A 19817-nucleotide genomic window follows, 5' to 3' on the forward strand; every position below is an offset into this window, starting at 1 on the left:
ACGGAACTGGAAATGCTCAGGCACACTGGGAATGGGGGAAACTAGCAAGCCTTACCACCAACTGTTAATGGGTTTCATGTCAATATGTGCAAGAAATTCTCACGCAGACAGTAACATCTCATGTGATTGCTGTCTGAATACAATTGTTGCATTTCAAAACACTGCAGTCTAGTCAATGAGAGTACATACATTATGCTCTGATTATTACTGGTCAAGTTTGGTTGTAACAAAAAACAGAAGGCAAATTCACAAGCAATCTTTGTTTTTATACTGAAAACTCATAGACATAAAAAAATCACTAACATAAAACTGTATCTCCAATTCCCAAGTATGTTCGAAGTTCCTTTTATTTAAAACTAAGAGCTCGCTCATGTAGGCCAACACTTTCATGAATAAAATAAATTAGGGTAAACAGCATTTAGATTCTGGATTGAACTGTAATATGGTTAATAATCCCTTACTTGTAAGTTTTCTACCCATCAAAATTACTCCAAAAATCCTATTTCTTTTTTTTAGTTACCTGTTGAAATCTTAATGGGCACAACCATAATAATTGAATATTAGTCTCCTTTGCCAAAGAGTTGCATTTGTTGTGTGTTGTTGTTTTTTTTTTTGTTTGTTTGTTTGTGGGTTTTTTTTGTGTGTTTTTTGTTGTGTGTGTGTGTGTGTGTGTGTGTGTGTGTGTGTGTGTTAATCCTCACCTGAGGATATTTTTCCATTGATTTTTAGGGAGAGTTGAAGAGAGAGGGAAAGACAGAAACATCGATGTGAGAGAAACACATCAATTGGTTACCTCCTGCACATGTCCTGACCAGGGCCTTGGCTGGGGAGGAGCCTGCAGTCAAGGTGTATGCCCTTGACTGATATCAAACCTGGGACCCTTTGGGCCACAGGCTGATGCTTTGTCCATGAGCCAAACTGGATTGTGGTCACCTTTCTGGCACAAACACTAGAATTTTTTAGACTGTTTCACTCCTCTTACAACAGTGTACAGAATAAAATATTGGCTTAGTTAAAACAAAATGGTTTTTATTATGATAAAAGTTTATTTTATTAACCTACTGCTACAATAAATTATCAAATAACTACACTGAAATGTACTATGGTAATATGAAGTACAAAGAGCTACAAAGCTAGTAGGAAGACAGAACTTTTCAAAAACACTAAAATATTTAATTTCTAAACTAGTTTAGCATATATTAAAGCTAAATCTTCTTTTGCATTTAATGGCTAAATTCATATGCATTCATATGTGAAAGTTTCTATCCAGGGTATTTACTAGTCACTATTCATATGGTGTGTTTTTAAGAAACTATGTATCTTGGTTTTTTCAAAGAGAATTCTAAGAGGGCTTTTTATTTGTCTGCTGAATCAGGAACTTTACATGACCTTTTTTGGAATAGAAAGAAGGTAGTGGTTAGTTTTAAGACTAAAGGAGTTCTTTAAGCACAAACAACTGTTTAACTTCCGGTTTCTGTATCATTTCAGGAAATAATATGCAGCTCTCCCTATCTATTGGGATTCTTTTTTTATTATTATTATTTTTTTTAAATATATTTTATTGATTTTATACAGAGAGGAAGGGAGAGAGATAGAGAGCTAGAAACATTGATGATAGAGAGTCATCAATCAGTTGCCTCTTGCACACCCCCTACTGGGGATATGCCCGCAACCAAGGTACATGCCCTTGACTGGAATCGAACCTGGGTCCCCTCAGTCCCCAAGCCGACGCTCTATCCATTGAGCTAAACCGGTCCTGGCTCTATTGGGATTCTTAACACAGAATGACAGTGGAAGGTCTCAGCAATGAAGCTAAGAGGAAATAAGAGGCCAGCACGACACTAGAATTTGCCTAGGCCAGTCAAATCATAGTTCGGTCTATAACCCACCTGGGTGTTATTTGCATGTATTATGTGAAGTTGGAATCTGATTTTCATGTATTAGGTGAAGTTGGAATCTGATTATGTGTATTTTTCCTCCTTTGTCTCAGAGCTATTTGTTGTTGATAATCCTCACCTGAGGATATTCTTCCATTGCTTTTTAGAGAAAGTGGAAGGGAGAGGGCAAAATAGAAACATTGATGGGAGAGAGAAACATCTATTGGTTGCCTCCTTCACATGCACCAACCAGGGCCAGGGATCAAGCTTGCAACCAGGGTACGTGCCCGTGACCAGAATCCAACCTGGGAACCATCATTCTATAGGCTGATGCTCAATCCACTGAGTAAAACCAGCCAAGATGACTCAGAACCATTTTGACTTCATCCCTTTGTGTCCCCACTGAAATGTCTTACCTGCTGTGTGTTATCAGAGGTTCTGTTTTGAGATGCTATGCAGCTCTGTGTGTCTAAGTCCTAAACAAAGATCACATTACCTGAATTGCAAGGTTTTCTATATGTCCTGCCATCTGGCACGTCCAGTCCTCTCCTTCTCTCTTCGTTTATCTCGGCTACTTGGTCCTTAGCATTTCCATTTGAAATTCAGGATCAGGTTTATCTTGGATTTTTGAATATAGACAATCATTTTGATTATAAATAAAATAGTTTTTATCTTCTTTCCACTCCTTACAGATGCTATCTTAATGAATTAACTAGGCCACCTGGGACTATGTTGAATGGTAGTAGGGTCTTGTTATTCCTGACATTAAAGGAAATGCTTCTATTTTGTTTTCCATTATGTATGATATTTGCTCTGAGGTTTTTGTAGAGACTCTATTAGGTTTAGGAAGTTTTTCTCTATTTTCAGTTTGCCAAGAGGTTTGTGTTTTGGGTTTGTTTTTTTTTAATAGATTTTTTTTTTTAACACAAATGAATGATTAATTTTTGTAAAGGGTTTCTTTGCATCTATTGAGAATATGATTTATAATTTTTATAATTTATTACTGTCGTTTATTATACAGATAGATGTTTTGGTGATGGCATATCTTCCATTCCTGGAATAAATGTATCTTGTCATTATATTTTATTTCTCTTTTCACTCTACTGAATTTGAACAGCTAATAAGTTATTTAGGGTATTTATATCTCTGTTTATAAGTAAGATACATCTATACTCTTCCTCTTTAATATACCTTTGACTTTTCTTAATTTTTCAATTCCCTGAAACTACTTGTAAAAGACAAGGATTACCTTTTCCTTGAAGATTAAGTAAAATTCTCCTGTAAAATCATCGGGGCCCTGTCTCCTTGATGGGTGTGACTAATTACCAATTTGGTTTCTTTTCTGATTATTGTTCCAAGCAGGCTCTTGGTTTCTTTTTTATGTTTGTTTTGATGTATAAACCTCTCAAAATTTCTCCACTTAGATTTAGTGACATAAAGTTATTTGTAGAGGTAGCTTATGATTTTTAATGGTCTGCTTTACCTGCTATGATCTCTTTTTTATTTGTAACATTAATTATTTTGTGAATTTTCAGATCTTTTCCTTTTAGGGGCAGCAATTTGACCTTTTAAGACATATTATAAAAATGGACGCCAGACCCTAGTTTCAAGAGCTACATCCCTTAACCAAGTGCTGAAAGAGGGGCAGCTATGGGTTCAGCAAAGCCAAAAGCAAGCCCAGAGTGCAGAGCTTGCAATCCATGTTGCAGCTGGGCATAGTTCAGCATCCAAGCTAATTAAAGTCCATTAGTTCATTGTGTGGAGTCCCACGTGGCCGTGAGTCATGTGGGTGAAGGGTGGCACAACCCCCTGCAACAGGAGTCAGGAGCCCAGGCAGCACGCAAGAGAAGAGCGTGTGCTCCTTTGTCTGGAAGTTTAAATATTCAGGCTTCGCGCACTTGCAGTGGCCACACCCATCCTGGCCACTAATTTGTTTCCAGGTGTGAGTGGGAGACAGGTAGGCACCTTTCTATGTTACTCAGATCTTACTGGGCATGTGTCTCAACCGCCTTTGTCCAGTCCCTTCCCCGCATTGAGCAGCAGGGAACAGACTGGAGAGTGTCAAATGCAACTTTTTGGCAAAGACGTGTGAATGGCCTGCCTCTATTCTTTGGTCTTCTCTTGCTCCTTCCCTGTTAACTAATAACCAGGTTATTACAACAGCATTAATACCATGTGCCAGCACCATATTTTACACACAATAGGTTCCTCACCATTTTACCGGTCAGGAGACTGAATCTAAGAATAGGTGACTCGCTCAAGACCATTCAGGTAGTGTCAGGAGTGACTCCAAAACCATACCTTGCCTTCAACCTTGATCTTGTTCCTCACTGCATCCTTTGGTGGGGACTGGGATAGGTTTTACCGTTATCCTTTTGGTCCATCATCTTTATGAAATAAAGTCTTTTAATAAAGTGAGATTACTGTGACAATGCTAAATGCAACAAGAGGGGGTGGGTGGGAATATATTATTCTAGATACTACCCTCTATTTCCTTATCTATTTTCATTGGCCAAAGAAACATTTACTTAAAATTCCTAACGCTTTACAAGCTATAGAAAGGATTTTTAAAATCAGTAAATGTTTCCAACTGCATTTACTTTTATAACAACAACAACTTTACTCATTTTGTTGTTGTTGTTATAAAAATGAGCACATATACCCTGAAAAACAAAAGTCTTCAATTTTGGGATTTGTAGCTGTAGAAATCAAGGAGACAGACTCTTGTTCAGTAGAAAATATAATTATGCAAGTAACTACAAGAATGTGGTGTGCCAGTATAGCTTCATTAATGAGTTCCGACTGTTGAAAGGATGTTCTGGAAGGAGAGATAAGCAGTTGTCAGATGTTCACAGACCTGTGCCAAATCTTAGATTTAAAGATATATTTGCAGAGAAATGTAGATAACTCCCATCTCTGCCAAGAGTTCTAAAATATCTTCTTTGCAATCCAGAGACAGAGAGGCATCGATCAGATCATCAAACCTCAGAGGGAAGGTAGGGGAGGGTGAGGGTAAGAGGGAGAGATCAACCAAAGGACTTGTATGCATGCATATGAGCCTAACCAATGGACACAGACAACAGGGGGCTGAGGGCATGAGCTGGGGGCCGGGGGGGTTGGGGGGGGAAGAGGGATAAGGACACATATGTAATACCTTAATCCAGGGGTCCTCAAACTTTTTAAAGTGGGGGCCAGATCACGTCCCTCAGAGAGCTGGAGGGCCGGACTATATGAACTACTAATTCCTACCCACACTGCACATATCTTATTTCGCAAAAAGGTAACAAATACAATATAAATAAAATGAAGAACATTTATAAATAAACAGATCACTTACCAGTATTTCAATGGGAACTGTGGGCCTGCTTTTGGCTAATGAGATGGTCAATGTCCGGTTCCATATTTGTCACTGCTAGTCGTAACAAGTGATGCAAGTGGGCATCAGTTAATCTTGATCTGGTTGGAGATTTCAGATGTTTCATTCTTGAAAAAGTCTGTTCACAGACATAAGTGCTACCAAAGATGAGTACCATTTTGAGTGCATGGTTCCTGATATTTGGATATGTCTCAGAGGGGAGAGATGCATAGAAATTCAGTTTTCTTTGGGAATGCAACCAATGGTTTGTCCGCTGACAGGTTTTGAATTGTTGGGAGATGGCTGAAGTTTTCCTCCTTTACTTGTTTGATGAGAAGGCCTAATTTTACTTCAAATGCTTTCACATGCGATGCCATATCACAGATGAGCTTCCCCTTTCCTTGAAGTTGCAGATTGAAACTGTTGAGTAGCTCTGTTATATCTGTCAGAAAGGCAAGGTGCCATTTCCATTCTGCATCATTGAGCTCTGGTACTTCTTTGTTTTTTGAAAGTAGAAAAGCTGTAATCTGCGGAAGTCATAGAAACATTTCAAAACTCTCCCTCTACTCAGCCAACGGACTTCTGTGTGGTACAGAACATCCTCATGGGCAACATTTAGCTCAGACAGAAATTCCTGAAATTGTCTGTGGTTTAGTGCATGAACTCTAATGAAATTAACACAAGATACCACAATTTTCATAACAGAGTCCCACTTCAGTGATTTAAAACACAGTGCTTGTTGGTGGATGAGGCAGTGTATGGCAATTGGATGAGGATGGTTATGTTTGTCCATCTCTTGTTTAATGTGAGCAGTTACTCCTCTCTTAGACCCCACCATGCTAGGAGCACCATCAGTTGTCACACTGGCTAGTTTAGCCCAGTCCAGCTCCAAACCATTCACAGTTTGGCAAACCTTTTCATATATATCCACTCCTGTGGTTGTACCTTTGATACTTTGCAGTGCAGCAAGCTCTTCTGTGACTTCAAAATACTCATTTGACCCACGCATAAAAATGAGAAGTTGGGCAGAATCACGAACATCATTGCTTTTGTCGAGTGCCAAGGAAAAATAGCAAAGTTTTTTTGCAGAGTTTTGCAAATGGTGCTGCAAATTGTCTCCCATTTCTTCAATCCTTCGTGTCATTGTAGCTCCTGAAAGACTCACTGTACTAAATAAATCGGCCTTCTCTGGACACATCTCTTTGGCAACAGAAAGAAGGCATTCTTTAACAAATTCTCCCTCCACAAATGGTCTGCCATTGTGCGCTATTAGCTTGGCAACTTGAAAACTTGCCCGCAGTGATGAAATATTTAGCTGCTTCTGCTTCACAAAAGTATTTTGCTGAGTTGTCAGTGTATGTTTCAGTTTTAATATTTTATCTTTTCTCACTTCTCCGACCAAACAATCATATTTATCTTTATGTTGAGTTTGATAGTGGCGTCGCAAATTGTATTCTTTGAACACAGCAACTATATTCTGGCATATCAGACACACAGCTTTTTCTTTGTACCGCGTGAAAAAGTAATCATAAGTCCACTGTTCTTTGAATATCCTACACTCGGAGTCAATTTTTTTTTTTTTCTTGACATCATTGTTTCCTAGGGATTCCAAATTGCTATTAGTAAAATACTAATATGTGTGTGTGTGTGTATATATATATATATATATATATATATATATATACACACACACACACACACACACACACAGTGTATGAACTCCCATTAGTAGGTCTCTGCCCCCGATGTGGACACTTACCTCTTGCAGGCTTTTCTAAGCAGACCAGCTCAGTCCCTGATGGGGTTCAGTTATATCTCCCTATATAACGGCCAAATTGATATGTTCGGAATCAGCATGTGAACAGTGAAAAGGAAATGCAAAATGCATATAAAATTTTTAATGTAAACCCCTTTAAAAGGCTTTAATCGTCTTTTTACACTGGAGTTGACTTTCTGGTTTGGAATGGGCCTGGCTATATTAGTAGGAAGATGCAATCAGGGTTGCCTCATGGAAAAAAAAAGGCTGTTGGCTGGGGCAGCATGCTGTCAGTCTCAATTCTTCCACAAAGAGACTTGGTCCAAGTTCCCCCCCCCCCCCCCACCTGGCAGAATTTTGATTTCTCATATCAGCACCGAACACCTTCCCCCAAAAACTGGCAGAATTTTCCATATGGGCAATTCAGCACCGAACCCCTAACCTCCCCCCACCTCCCACCTGGCAGAATTTTGATTTCACATATCAGCACCAAACACCTTCCCCCCAAAACTGGCAGAATTTTCCATATGGGCAATTCAGCACCGAAGCCCTGACCTCCCAACCACCCCCCACCGCCCACCCCCCAACTGGCAGAATTTTGATTTCAGCACCAAACGCCCCCGCCCGCCCCAAAAGGGGAATTTTCATATGAGTCACCAACCCCCCACCCCCCAATCGGGCAGAAACCCCCCATCTGGCAAAAATTTCTTTCTATGGGACTTTCGACCAACCTTTGGTGAAGGCAGTGGAGGGAGAGGAGGAGAACCTCACTGACAGGCAGGCATAGCACACAGACACCACATTGCCTGGGGGTGAAGCGGGCGCCTTTTTACATCATTGCCGCGCAGCACAGCACAGACGTGCCTATGCAGCGGCACACGTCGCACACTCTGAGCCCCAGCAGGCACTGTGCTCTTAAAGAGGCAGAGGGGTCAGAACGGCCGTGCAGTGACAGTGTATATGCAGGTCCTGGCGGCCGAACTGTAACACCTCGGCTGCGCTCACTGCCCAAAAAACCTGGCGGGCCGGATCAGACTCCTCCACGGGCCGCATGTGGCCCGCGGGCCGTAGTTTGAAGACCCCTGCCTTAATCAATATAGATTTTTTAAAAATAAAACATCTTCTGTGCTTGAGTGAAACGAACTATAAAATAGCATAATGTTGCAAATTAACAACAATACAATCCCTTTGTTTTCATGCAGAATTGAGGAGTGAGACACTGATTTTTATGTGGCATTGACCAAATGAGAAAAGGTTACATGTTTACATCTTAATGTTGACCATAATGGGCATATATGAACCTATATGTACATGTAATGTTTATAAGAAGAATATATAATTTATTTATTTTTGTAGAACCCTTTACCTAAGACAATAAAAATCAATTTAAAAATTGTGTAAAATGCTTTTCAAGTAAAAACTGCCGCAAAAAATGACATTTTTCCCACTCTGAAGAATTTTTTTTTTTTTGAGGGGGTTATTTTAAGATTTAAAACATAGATTAAAGAATTACAACAATTATGCTTTTTGTTTCCTAGATAATAATTTTTCCTTTATGATTACATAAAATGTTTCCTTTTTTCAGAAGGATACCTACTATTTCACAATTTTCATTTATTTTTTGTGCTCTCATATTTTCCCACTATTTGTTTCTAAGCTCGGCATTTCTTTTTCTTTTTTTTCTTCTTTTAATATATATTTATTGATCTTTTTTCAGAGAGGAAGGGAGAGAGATAAAGAGCTAGAAACGTCGATGAGAGAGAAACATCGACCAGCTGCCTCTTGCACACCCCCTACTGGGGATGTGCCAGCAACCAAGGTACATGCCCTTGACTGGAATTGAACCCAGGACCTTTCATCCCGCAGACCGATGCTCTACCACTGAGCCAAACTGGTTTCGGCTAAGCTCGGCATTTCAAAAAGACTTGAAAATAGTCTCATTATTCTGATGGGCAATTCCTTTAGTTTCCCAGCTTTGAACTCCCTATATGCATTCTTTCTCAAAGGAATTTAGGGCTCTCCGTGTTGGAATATTTATAGTTGACTCCAGTGAATTCCTGTCCACAGAGAACATTCCCTCACATATTGAGACGTGTGGCAAGCACCGTCTTTCACTTGGGTGGGAACTGGATGCTAACGGGATGGGACAGGACACAGAATGACCAGGGGGATGTTTTAGCAAGGAGCACCCCTCCACAACCTCAACACATGGGAAACCCAGGCCCAGGGAAACGATTCCTTAGGAAACACCATCCCATCATTTCCTGGGCCCTGAGGGGGTCTAGACAGTCAACCAGACCACGCTTTCCCGTCGTCCTCCCCACAGATAGATACCATGAATGCACGCACCTAAAATATGAACTTGGTGATCTAGATTTTTATGATTTGTGTTTGACCTTTCATTTCATGTGACTTCAGATGGAACTTAGAGGCTTGAGTCAGCTTTTCTTTTTATCTAACAGCCTAGTAATATCTTTGAAAGATTTCCTTAGTAGAGAATAAAATGTTTAAACACACCAGTTTAAGTAAATAATTGTTACTTATGATTTTTATTTATGCAGTTATTATAATTATTATTTTTAGTGTGCTCTATTCCCTCTAGAACCAGTTCAAAGTTATTGTTATTATTAAGTAATAATTATTAAGCATGTAGCATTGTTCTAAATGCTTTACATGTATTAATTCATTAAATCCCCAAATCCATATTACTATCTTTCTCTTTAAAAGGTGTGATTTAGGAGAATCCAAGATGGCTGCTCGGGTAGGCAACTAGCCGCAGCCGCACACAACAATTTCAACAAAATACAACTAAAATATAAAATGGACATTACCCAGAACTACAGGAAAGTTGACTGACTGGAAATTCTACAACAAAAAGCAAGGAGAAAACCAGAAGGAAGCACGGAGGAGCTGTAAAAGCCCAAGGTACGGAGACACGCGGCGCGCGCAGTGAAGACAGAGCCGGAGAGGAGGGAGGCCGAGTGCCTGGCTGGCGGTCCCAAGTGGGAAGGAGAGAAAAGCTCCGACTGTGCTGGGCCCAGCTCCAACTGCTCTGAACTCCAATTCTAGGACAGACCCCGGGGACCCAGGCTCATCCATAGGGAGCCGGGCTGTAAGGCGAGACTCCAGGGAAGCGGCAAAAGGAGGTCCCGGAGGCGCGCACACTGCGCGCAGAGAAGGGCCGGCCGGCTGTGCTGCGGGATTGCCCTGATGGGAAGGAGACAGGGGCTCCAGACTGCTCTGAACGCCACCTCCAATCCCACTACCAACTGAACTGAACCCCAATACCGGACTCATTGGGGGAGAGCATAGACAGTTTGGTAGCAGGCGAAAATCGAGGGCACCTTTCTCTCAGAGGTGCTCGCAACAAGTACTGAAGGACCCTGAGTCTCAGGAGTCGCATAGGGTGGGGCTGACGGAAGCCAAGGCTGTAGGCTCCACCCTGAAACCCCGCCCCATCAGGAAAGCTGCCTGCGAAAATGCCTAAACCAAATAGATCACAACGAAAGAAATGGAGGACAAAAAGCGACTGGATATAGAGTTCAAAACCACACTTATAAGGTTGTTCAAGAATCTCCTAGAAAAGGCCGATAAAATAAACAAGACCTATGAGGATATGAAAAGGGATCAACTAGAAATAATAAGGGATCAACAAGAAATAAAGAATACATTGTCTGAAATAAAAAATATTTTATGGAGTCCTAAAAACAGAATGGAAGATCGCAAGAATCAAGTCAAAGATTTGGAACATAAAGAGCCAGAAGACACTCCTCCGCAGACGCAAGAAGGCCAGAGAATCCAGAAAGTCGAAGATAATGTAAGAAACCTCTGGGACAACTTCAAGCGAACCAACATCAGAATTATGGGGGTCCCAGAAGATGAGAGAGAGCAAGATATCGAAAACATACTGAAAGAAATAGTGACAGAAAACTTTCCCCACCTGGTGAAAGAATTAGACTTACAAGTCCAGGAAGCGCACAGAACTCCAAACAAAAGGAATCCAAAGAGGACCACACCAAGACAAATCATAATTAAGATTCCAAGAGCAAAAGACAAAGAGAGAATATTAAAAGAAGCAAGAGCAAAGAATGTAGTTACCTATAAAGGAGCACCTATACGATTGTCAACTGATTTCTCAACAGAAACCATGCAGGCCAGATGGGAATGGCAAGAAATATTCAAGGTGATGAATAGCAAGAACCTACAGCCAAAGATAATCTATCCAGCAAAGCTATCACTCAGATTTGAAGGTCAGATAAAGAGCTTCACTAATAAAAAAAAAAGCTAAAGGAGTTCATCACCACCAAACCAGAATTATATGAATTGCTGAAGGGGGTTCTTTCAAAAGAGAAAGTAAATAAAGATAAAAATTATGAACAACAAATACGTAACTATCAACAAGTGAATCTAAAAACCAAGGAAACTAAAACAAAAAAATCTGAGGAACAATATTAACTGTTGAATATAATAGAATCAGAGGTATGGAAGGGGAGTGAACTGTTTATTCTTGGGGAAAAGGGGAGAGGGGAATGTGGGAAGAGACTGAACATAAACTGTGCACCTATGGATGAGGACAATGGGGGGTGGGGAAAGGGCAGAGGGTGGGGTGAGAAGGGGGGGAAAGGAACATTTGTAATAATATGAACAATAAAAAGTTATTTAAAAATAAATAAATAAATAAATAAAATTCAGTGAGATTTTGTTGGCTAGCTCAAAAATACACAGTATCTACATGAAAGAACTGAATTTCAAATGAAAATATTTCTAATTATTATACAATTACAATACAGTACAGTCTACTATTAGTGCTTAAAATAATTAATTGTTTCAATACAATGGAAATGAGCCTTGATTGGTGTGGCTCAGTGTTAGAGAGTTGGCCTATGCACCAAAGGGTTGTGGGTTCAATTCCTGGTCAAGGGCACATACCTGGGTTGCAGGTTCATTTCCTTAAGAGGGCACATGCTGAAGGCAACCAATTGATGTGTCCGTCTCACTTCAATGTTTCTCTCCCTCTCTATTCCCCTCCCTCCCACTCTTTCTAAAAATCAATGGGAAAAATATTCTTGGGTGAGGATACAAAAAATAAATAAATAAATAAACAAACAATGGAAATGAAATTATACAAATCATAAAAATACCACAAAATTATATAATGACATGCATCTAGCCAGTAGAGCTAGTATTAGGAAACTCTCTGAAATATAAGGAAAGTTTGCTTGCTTTCTTCCTTGCTCCTCTTCAGGGGGAATGGAGATACATGTTCGCTATTGTCCCTTCCCAACAGAGGTCCCCAAGATGGGGTATGTTTGTAATGGTGCAAGCAACCCAAGAAAGCCAGCAGCATGGATCAGTAGGAAAGAAAAGAGAGCAATGTTTCCCTAGGCCTTTGATTCCCAGAGGGAAAAGCCATGGGTGAGGAAAGAGGGGTGAGAGGTTGGCATGGCTGGCTCATGTTCCTGCTGGGTGCACCCTGCTCCTTCCATCCTTACCCAATTGTCCTCACAAACTCAGCTGTGCCAACAAAGCAAACAACAAACTAACTGTCAAACACCATCTATTACAAGAGACTAAAGGCAGGGCAAAGACATCTTAAAATGAAGAGTTCTGACTCCATCCTCCGAAGGTTGGTGGGCAGATACCGTCTTACTCAGAAGTCTTTTAATAATAAGATTAAATTTGGTTATTTCACTGGAATGTTCCAGCTAGTTCTTAAAAAGAGTCATGATGTTATTTCAAGTCATCCCCATATGTTACTAGGATAGTGATTTATAATCATGGTTTTGAAATATCTTTTAATATCTCCTGTTATCTCAAAAGATGCCATAAAGTTTTCAAATTTCCCCCAAAGAAAAATGTTGAACATCCCTAGAGGGCTGTAAAAATAATCCTTCCATTTTTCTCTTTCCAGGATTACACAATGCCAAGCTACAAACTCATTTATTTTAATATGAGGGGGAGAGCAGAAATTATTCGTTACATATTTGCATATTTGGACATAAAGTATGAAGACCACAGAATAGAACAAGCTGATTGGCCTAAAATCAAACCAAGTAAGTAGCACAAATAATAGTTGATGAAAATGTGGGGAAAATATGTTTCCAGAATGTTTTCTTTCTTCAGGGAAATGAAAAACTAAAGAATTTTAATCTCACATAGCTTTATATTGAAAAAGAGCAGTGCAGGCAAGCTAAATAAATGCTATGTGACCCAGAAAACTTCGTATTCAAGGAGAAAATACTAACACCACAGAAAGAGAATATAAAGATAAACCAATATGAAATTTTGTCAGAAGAACTGAAATGAGGATACTGAAATCACTTTTTTTTTTTTTTTAATCCTCACCTAAGGATAGTTTTCATTTATTTTTAGAGACAGTGGAAGAAGGAGGGCAAGACAGAGAGAAATATTGATGTGAGAGAAACACATTGTTTGCCTCATGCACCAACCCCAACCAGGGCCCAGGCAACCGAGACATGTACCCTTGAGTGGAATCGAACTTGGTGCCTTTGATCTGCAGACTGACACTCTGTCCACTGAGCCAAACTGGCTAGAGCTGAAGTCAATATTCTTGATAATTAGAATTGCTATGGATCTCTATGTTTTAACAAGGGATCAGATGTGCCCCACTAACAGAAAACGAAACTCAAAATAGCTTAAGTAATAAGAATAATGACTTGTATCACAAAACTGAAAATCCAGAAGCAGAACAGGCTTCCAAGGATGGCTTTATTCATTTCCTCCTTAGCGTGTTGGCTGTATCATGTGGCTGGTAGCCATGTGCTTACTGCAATTCCAGCCGCACAGCCTTGAACAGCAATGCTCAGAGGATATATTAGTAGGGGAAAGAGTAAGAGAGAACCGCTTCCTTAAGTGTTCCCAGAAGAATAAAGAAAAACTTTCCCAAAAGACCTCCGCAAATTTCCCATGTCTTGCTGGCACAAATTGAGTCACATGTCCTTTTTTGAATCAGTCACTGGCCAAGAGGATGATGGGAAGACCCTGAGAACCATCCAGCCTCCCTCTGACATTAGGGATGGAATCAATTTTTATGAGGCATGTGACTATATAAGAGAGGGGTGGATATGAAAACAAAACTGGGATCTGTTTGATCAGAGAAAAGAGCAAATAGACAAATCGGTCAAGTAACCCAATCAAAACATGCTACTTAGCATTGAGGACAATGGGGAAGAATTGAAAATATAACATTTAACAAACAACAGTGTGTGGTTCTAAATAAGTAAGGCATCCTATAGATGTTATCTAGAAATATCAAGTACTAATTATGTCTAAAGTGGATTATTATAAAATCACAGAAAGATGAAGTTGAAGAAAATAACTCTTGGGTCCTTGAAGACTGTCTGGCACTTGATAGATACTTTACAGCCTCTATTTCATTTAATTTATCTAGCATGCCTACATGGGATATATTATTTTAATTCCATAATTGGGATAACTGAAACACACAGAGTTTAGGTAATTTTTCCAAGTTCACAGCCCTAGCAATTTTCAAACATAGGTCAATTTAATATGACAAACCAAGTTTCTTGTACTAGATAATGTTAACTACAATAACACTATGATAAATGGTATGTGAACATTAAGTATTGCTACGTGCTTTTTGGAATTATGAGTTTCTTAAAAGCTACTCTTTTTGTTATCAGAGAATTCTTCTCCAGTGGGTTAGAATATTTTGTTTTCTGTTTTTATGAAAATTTGCCATTAATGTCCAAACATTTCTTCCAATATCAGGATTTTTATATTGGGTTTCTATGGACATAAAATTGGTGAAAATTAACTCCATCACTAAGTCAAGAGGTAGAGATAATACATTTAAAATGCCACCTTTTAGATATGTTTTTAGATTTTTCTTTTAGTGCCTCATATCCTATTTTGCCTTAACTTTGCATTGTTAATGAAAATGGAATTGCTGCATTTTCTTAATATTTTAAAATATATTTTTATAAAGTTGAAAAGGATCTTAAAGTTTATGATAGTTAGGATATAGTTTCAAGTAACAGACACTGAACTCAAAAGTGGTTTAAAGAGGATAAAATTTTATAACATTTGCATAAAATCCCACAAATATACACTAAAACTCTTTTTAATATATATGGGAAAGCAATTAAAATAATAAAATAGTTATAATTATATAGTAGAACTATTTTTATTTATCTTCATTTTAGAAGTTTTTTATAATATATATTGCTTTCTGACAAAAACATAATAGATTTGATAACAATAAAGTAGGGCTTACAGGTTAAATATTAATATGCTATCTGCTATGAGTCTGTCCTATGTTTGTATGCTTGCTGCCTTACTATATACTTCAAATAGTCCCTCATCAAAAAGAGAATTTTGCTAAATTCCTTACCATAATTCACATGTAAGTCAAGCTTCCATATTATTCAGACTATGATTTTATTTTTATTTTTTATTTTTTATATATTTTATTGATTATTTTTTTACAGAGAAGAACAGAGAGGAATAAAGAGTTAGAGACATTGATGAGAGAGAAACACCTGTCAGCTGCCTCCTGCACACCCCCTACTGGGGATGTGCCCGTGACCAAGGTATATGCCCTTGAGCAGAATCAAACCTGGGACCCTTCAGTTCACAGGCTAACACTCTATCCATTGAGCCAAACTGGTTAGGACTCAGACTATGGTGTTAAAGAATAATTATGTGATCGCTGATTAAGGCCTCAAAAATTAATGAAGCTTTAAAAGAAAGATTTTTTTTAATTAAGTAGTAAGCATATGTAAGTATATGAGATAATGCATGTATAATATAGAGTTTTACTGTACACTTGGGTTTTCAACCTGATTCTGTCATCAACTGTATAGAAGGTCTTCTAACAAACAACTCTTAAAAAACAAAACAAAACAAAAAAAACAGCCGAAACCGTTTTTGGCTCAGTGATAGAGCTTCAGTCTGCGGACTGAAAGGTCCCAGGTTCGATTACGGTCAAGGGCATGTATGTTGGTTGTGGGCACATCCCCAGTGGGGGATGTGCAGGAGGCGGCTGGTCGATGTTTCTCTCTCATCGACGTTTCTGGCTCTCTATCTCTCTTCCTTCCTCTCTGTAAAAATCAATAAAATATATTAAAAAAAAAAAAAAAAAAACCCTTGTAAAATGTAAAGATTCCACTAGAGTAGGGGTGTCGAACTCAATCAGAGAAGGGGCCAAAATCTAAAATCCAGCCTAAATCGCGTGCCGAATGGTTTACTGACAGTCATAAACTGTAATTGTGATGGAAACGCAGCGGAGTGCAGTGATGACAGCGCGGTGCGGGCCACATTGCAAGGCCTGGCGGGACAGATTTGGCCCACGGGCCTTGTGTTTGACACATGTGCACTAGAGGATGCTTAATAAATATTCAATAATTCCATGACTTTAAGATCATGTCTTATTTCCATAATTATCAGTAAAAGAAAGGAGTATTGTAATAGATTTTATTATGGAAGTTGATTCTTTTCTCTTTTTATTTGAAGCTCTTCCATTTCGCAAAATCCCCATTTTGGAAGTTGATGGACTTAATCTTCACCAGAGCCTAGCAATAGCAAGATACTTGACCAAAAATACAGGTAGTATATGTGTTGTGTTTTAAGATTTTAGATGACTGAAAAAAATATATATATATTATATTTATTAAACAAGTTTTTTTTAACCAAAAATATGTGTATATAATATATATATATATATATATATATATATATATATATATATATATATATATATACTTTATGTTGCACTAACACATAGTTCAACAAATGAAATTCTTTGGAAGTTTAGAAGAGATGGAGATTCCTTCTGACTATGAAGATTTGACTTTGAAGTGAAAATGACATTTGAGTTGAGCTTGAAGGATCTCAAGTTTTGGGCTTGATCCCCAGTACCTCAATGATTCTCTCTTATCATTGATGTTTCCATCTCTCTCTCCCTCTCCCTTCCTCTCTGAAATCAATATACAATATTAATAAAATAAAATAAAAACCTGTCTGCAAAAATGAAAACAATTACTTTTGAAAAATAAATGAAAATTAATATACTCGTTATTTATTGTAGTATTGCTTGCATTAGCAAAAGATTGAAAGCAAACCTAATCAGCTCAGGGTAAATAAAATATGGCACTTCTACTAACGGAAATTCCATGGAGCTGAAAAAAGAGCAAGAACGCCTTAAGTGATGTGTAAGGAGAAATCATTAGGACAAATGGGGGAGGCACATAAAGAAACAATGAAAGAATATAAAAGAAATTAATAAAACAAATTAATAAAAAAAATATGGTAGTTGGTAACAGCAAAATAAGATGGATGGGGCAAGAGTGCAAGTTAGTCTTCACTGAGTAGTTTTTTGTTGTTTTGAATTTTTGAGCTATATGAATCTATTGCCTACTAAAAAAGTTAATGTTGTACATATTTGTGGGCCTCTATTTTACAGATTTGGCTGGAAAAACAGAACTGGAACAATGTCAAGTTGATGCTATTGTGGACACATTGGATGATTTCATGTCACTATTTCCTTGGGCTGAGAAAAAACAAGATATAAAAGTAATGTGATCAGTTTGCTATTACTGTTATTAATCAGATCCACTTTGTCAAACATGATGTTAGGTGCTTTTTTAAGTCCCCTTTTATCAGAGTTAGACAAACTTATAGCTTAAAAATGTCAAATTATATTAAAAAGTTTCAAACAAAGTACAGTGATTCTCTGCCCTACCCTTTTCACAATAACCTCTAAGAAACAACACTTTTTTTTAATCCTTTTAGATGTTGCTCTAGGATTTTCACATCTCCATATATCTATAGGATATATAAAAGTGGCTTACTTTAATTGACTTATTTTAGATTCTGTGGACATCTTAGTATAGTAATAAGAATTTAACTCTTAGCCCAACCGGCGTGCTTCATGGCTGAGTGTCAACTTATAAACCACATGGTCACCATTCAAATCCAGATCAAGTCACAGGCCTGGGTTTCAGGCTTGATCCCAGTGTGGGGCGTACAGGAAGCAGCCAGTCAATGATTCTCTCTCATCACTGATGTTTCTATCTCTTTCTCCCTCTCCCTCTCTGAAATCAATAAAAATATATATTTTTTAAATAATTTCACTCTTACATAATCAACCTCTCTGCTTCCTGTAAACTTCCAATCTATATATATAAAAGCCTAATATGCTAATTGACCGTTTGACCATTCAACCAGTCACTATGATGTGCACTGACCACCAGGGGGCAGATGGTTAGCTTGACCAGTAGGTTAGCTTACTGCTGGGGTCCTGCTGATTGGGACTGGGCAAGACTGGCCAGACACAGTCCTGGAGCACTCCTGTGGTCCCTCCTCACCCCTGATCATGCATCTGTGTAATCCCTCAGCCTGGCCTGTATCCTCTTGCAATCTGGGACACCTGAGGGGATGTCAGAGAGCTAGTTTTTGCCTAATCCCCACAGGCCAGGCCAGGGATCACACTGGTGCACAAATCTGTGCACTGGGCCTCTAGTATAGTTATAATTTAAAAAATTATATCAGTATCTCCATGTAAACAAACAAAACTGTGCATGGTGGTATAGTTTTTTGAAAAATGTTTTTTTTTTCTTTTTTTTCTGTATATACCTTATTGATTTTACACAGAGAGGAATTGAGAGGGATAGAGAGTTAGAAACATCAATGAGAGAGAAACATCGACCAGCTGCCTCCAGCACCCTCCCCCACTGGGGATGTGCCCGCAACCAATGTACATGCCCTTGACCGGAATCGAACCCGGGACCCTTCAGTTCCCAGGCCAACGCTCTTCCACTGAGCCAAACCGGCTTCGGCTGAAAAATGTTTTTATTGATTTCAGAGAGGAAGGTAGAGTGAGAGAGAGATAGAAACATCAATGATGAGAAAGAATCATTGATTGGCCACCTCCTGCACTCCCCCTACTGGGGACTGAGCCCACAACCTGGGAATGTGCCCTGACCAGTAATGGAACAGTGAACCATGCTGGCTGGGCCATAGTACACTTTGATAATATTTCCTTTCTCACTTTTCCTCTTCAAAGTTAGTAATTGTCTTTTTTGCATTTGTTTTATTCTTGTTAAACCTTCCCATATTATTCTGTAACCTACCAATATAGTTTTCCACAGAGTCAGTGATATGATAATCTATTATTCTCATTATTTTCCTGTTGATATCTGGCCAGAGCCTCTGTAGAGCTGACTCGGTTTTCTGCACGGCTCTCATACTTCCCTTCACTGCCATCCCAGCGTTGTCTTTCTTTTGAGTTGGGGTCCTGTCTCTTGGATGCCATTCTCTGACTTTATTTCCTCCTTTGTTTATTTGGGGCACATACTCTGGTTCCAAAAGTGAAAATGAAGATTTGATGACAGGAGATATGACCGCAGATAGTATGGATATGTCCCTCTTTTGTGTCTCTGGTTTGGTTGCTCTAGACTAGGGGTGTCGAACTCAATCAGAGAAGGGGCCAAAATCTAAAATCCAGCCTAAATCGCGGGCCGAATGGTTTACTGAACAGTCATAAACTGTCATTGTGATGGAAACGCAGCGGAGTGCAGTGATGACAGCGCGGTGCGGGCCACATTGCAAGGCCTGGCGGGACGGATTTGGCCCGCAGGCCTTGTGTTTGACACATGTGCTCTAGACCGATGGTCGGCAAACTGAGGCTCACGAGCCACATGCAGCTCTTTGGCACCTTGAGTGTGGCTCTTCCACAAAATACCATGGCTTGGGTGAATCTATTTTGAAGAAGTGGCATTAGAATAAGTTTAAGTTTTAAAATTTTGGCTCTCAAAAGAAATTTCAATCGTTGTACTGTTGATATTTG

At 38.9% G+C, this 19817-nt stretch overlaps 1 protein-coding gene across 1 annotated transcript in view; it reads left to right on the plus strand.

Annotated features, from left to right (window-relative positions):
- HPGDS (hematopoietic prostaglandin D synthase) overlaps positions 1-19817 on the plus strand; it is a 31868-nt gene that overhangs the window by 1664 nt on the left and 10387 nt on the right. The window contains exons 2-4 of the mRNA XM_036411390.2: positions 12900-13041; positions 16484-16576; positions 17433-17542. Of these exons, the coding sequence (XP_036267283.1) occupies positions 12909-13041; positions 16484-16576; positions 17433-17542 (336 nt within the window). The 5' untranslated portion in view covers positions 12900-12908. The remainder of the gene's footprint in view (positions 1-12899; positions 13042-16483; positions 16577-17432; positions 17543-19817) is intronic.

Source organism: Pipistrellus kuhlii, unplaced genomic scaffold, assembly GCF_014108245.1.
Source record: "Pipistrellus kuhlii isolate mPipKuh1 unplaced genomic scaffold, mPipKuh1.p scaffold_m20_p_1, whole genome shotgun sequence".
Lineage (NCBI taxonomy): Eukaryota > Metazoa > Chordata > Mammalia > Chiroptera > Vespertilionidae > Pipistrellus > Pipistrellus kuhlii.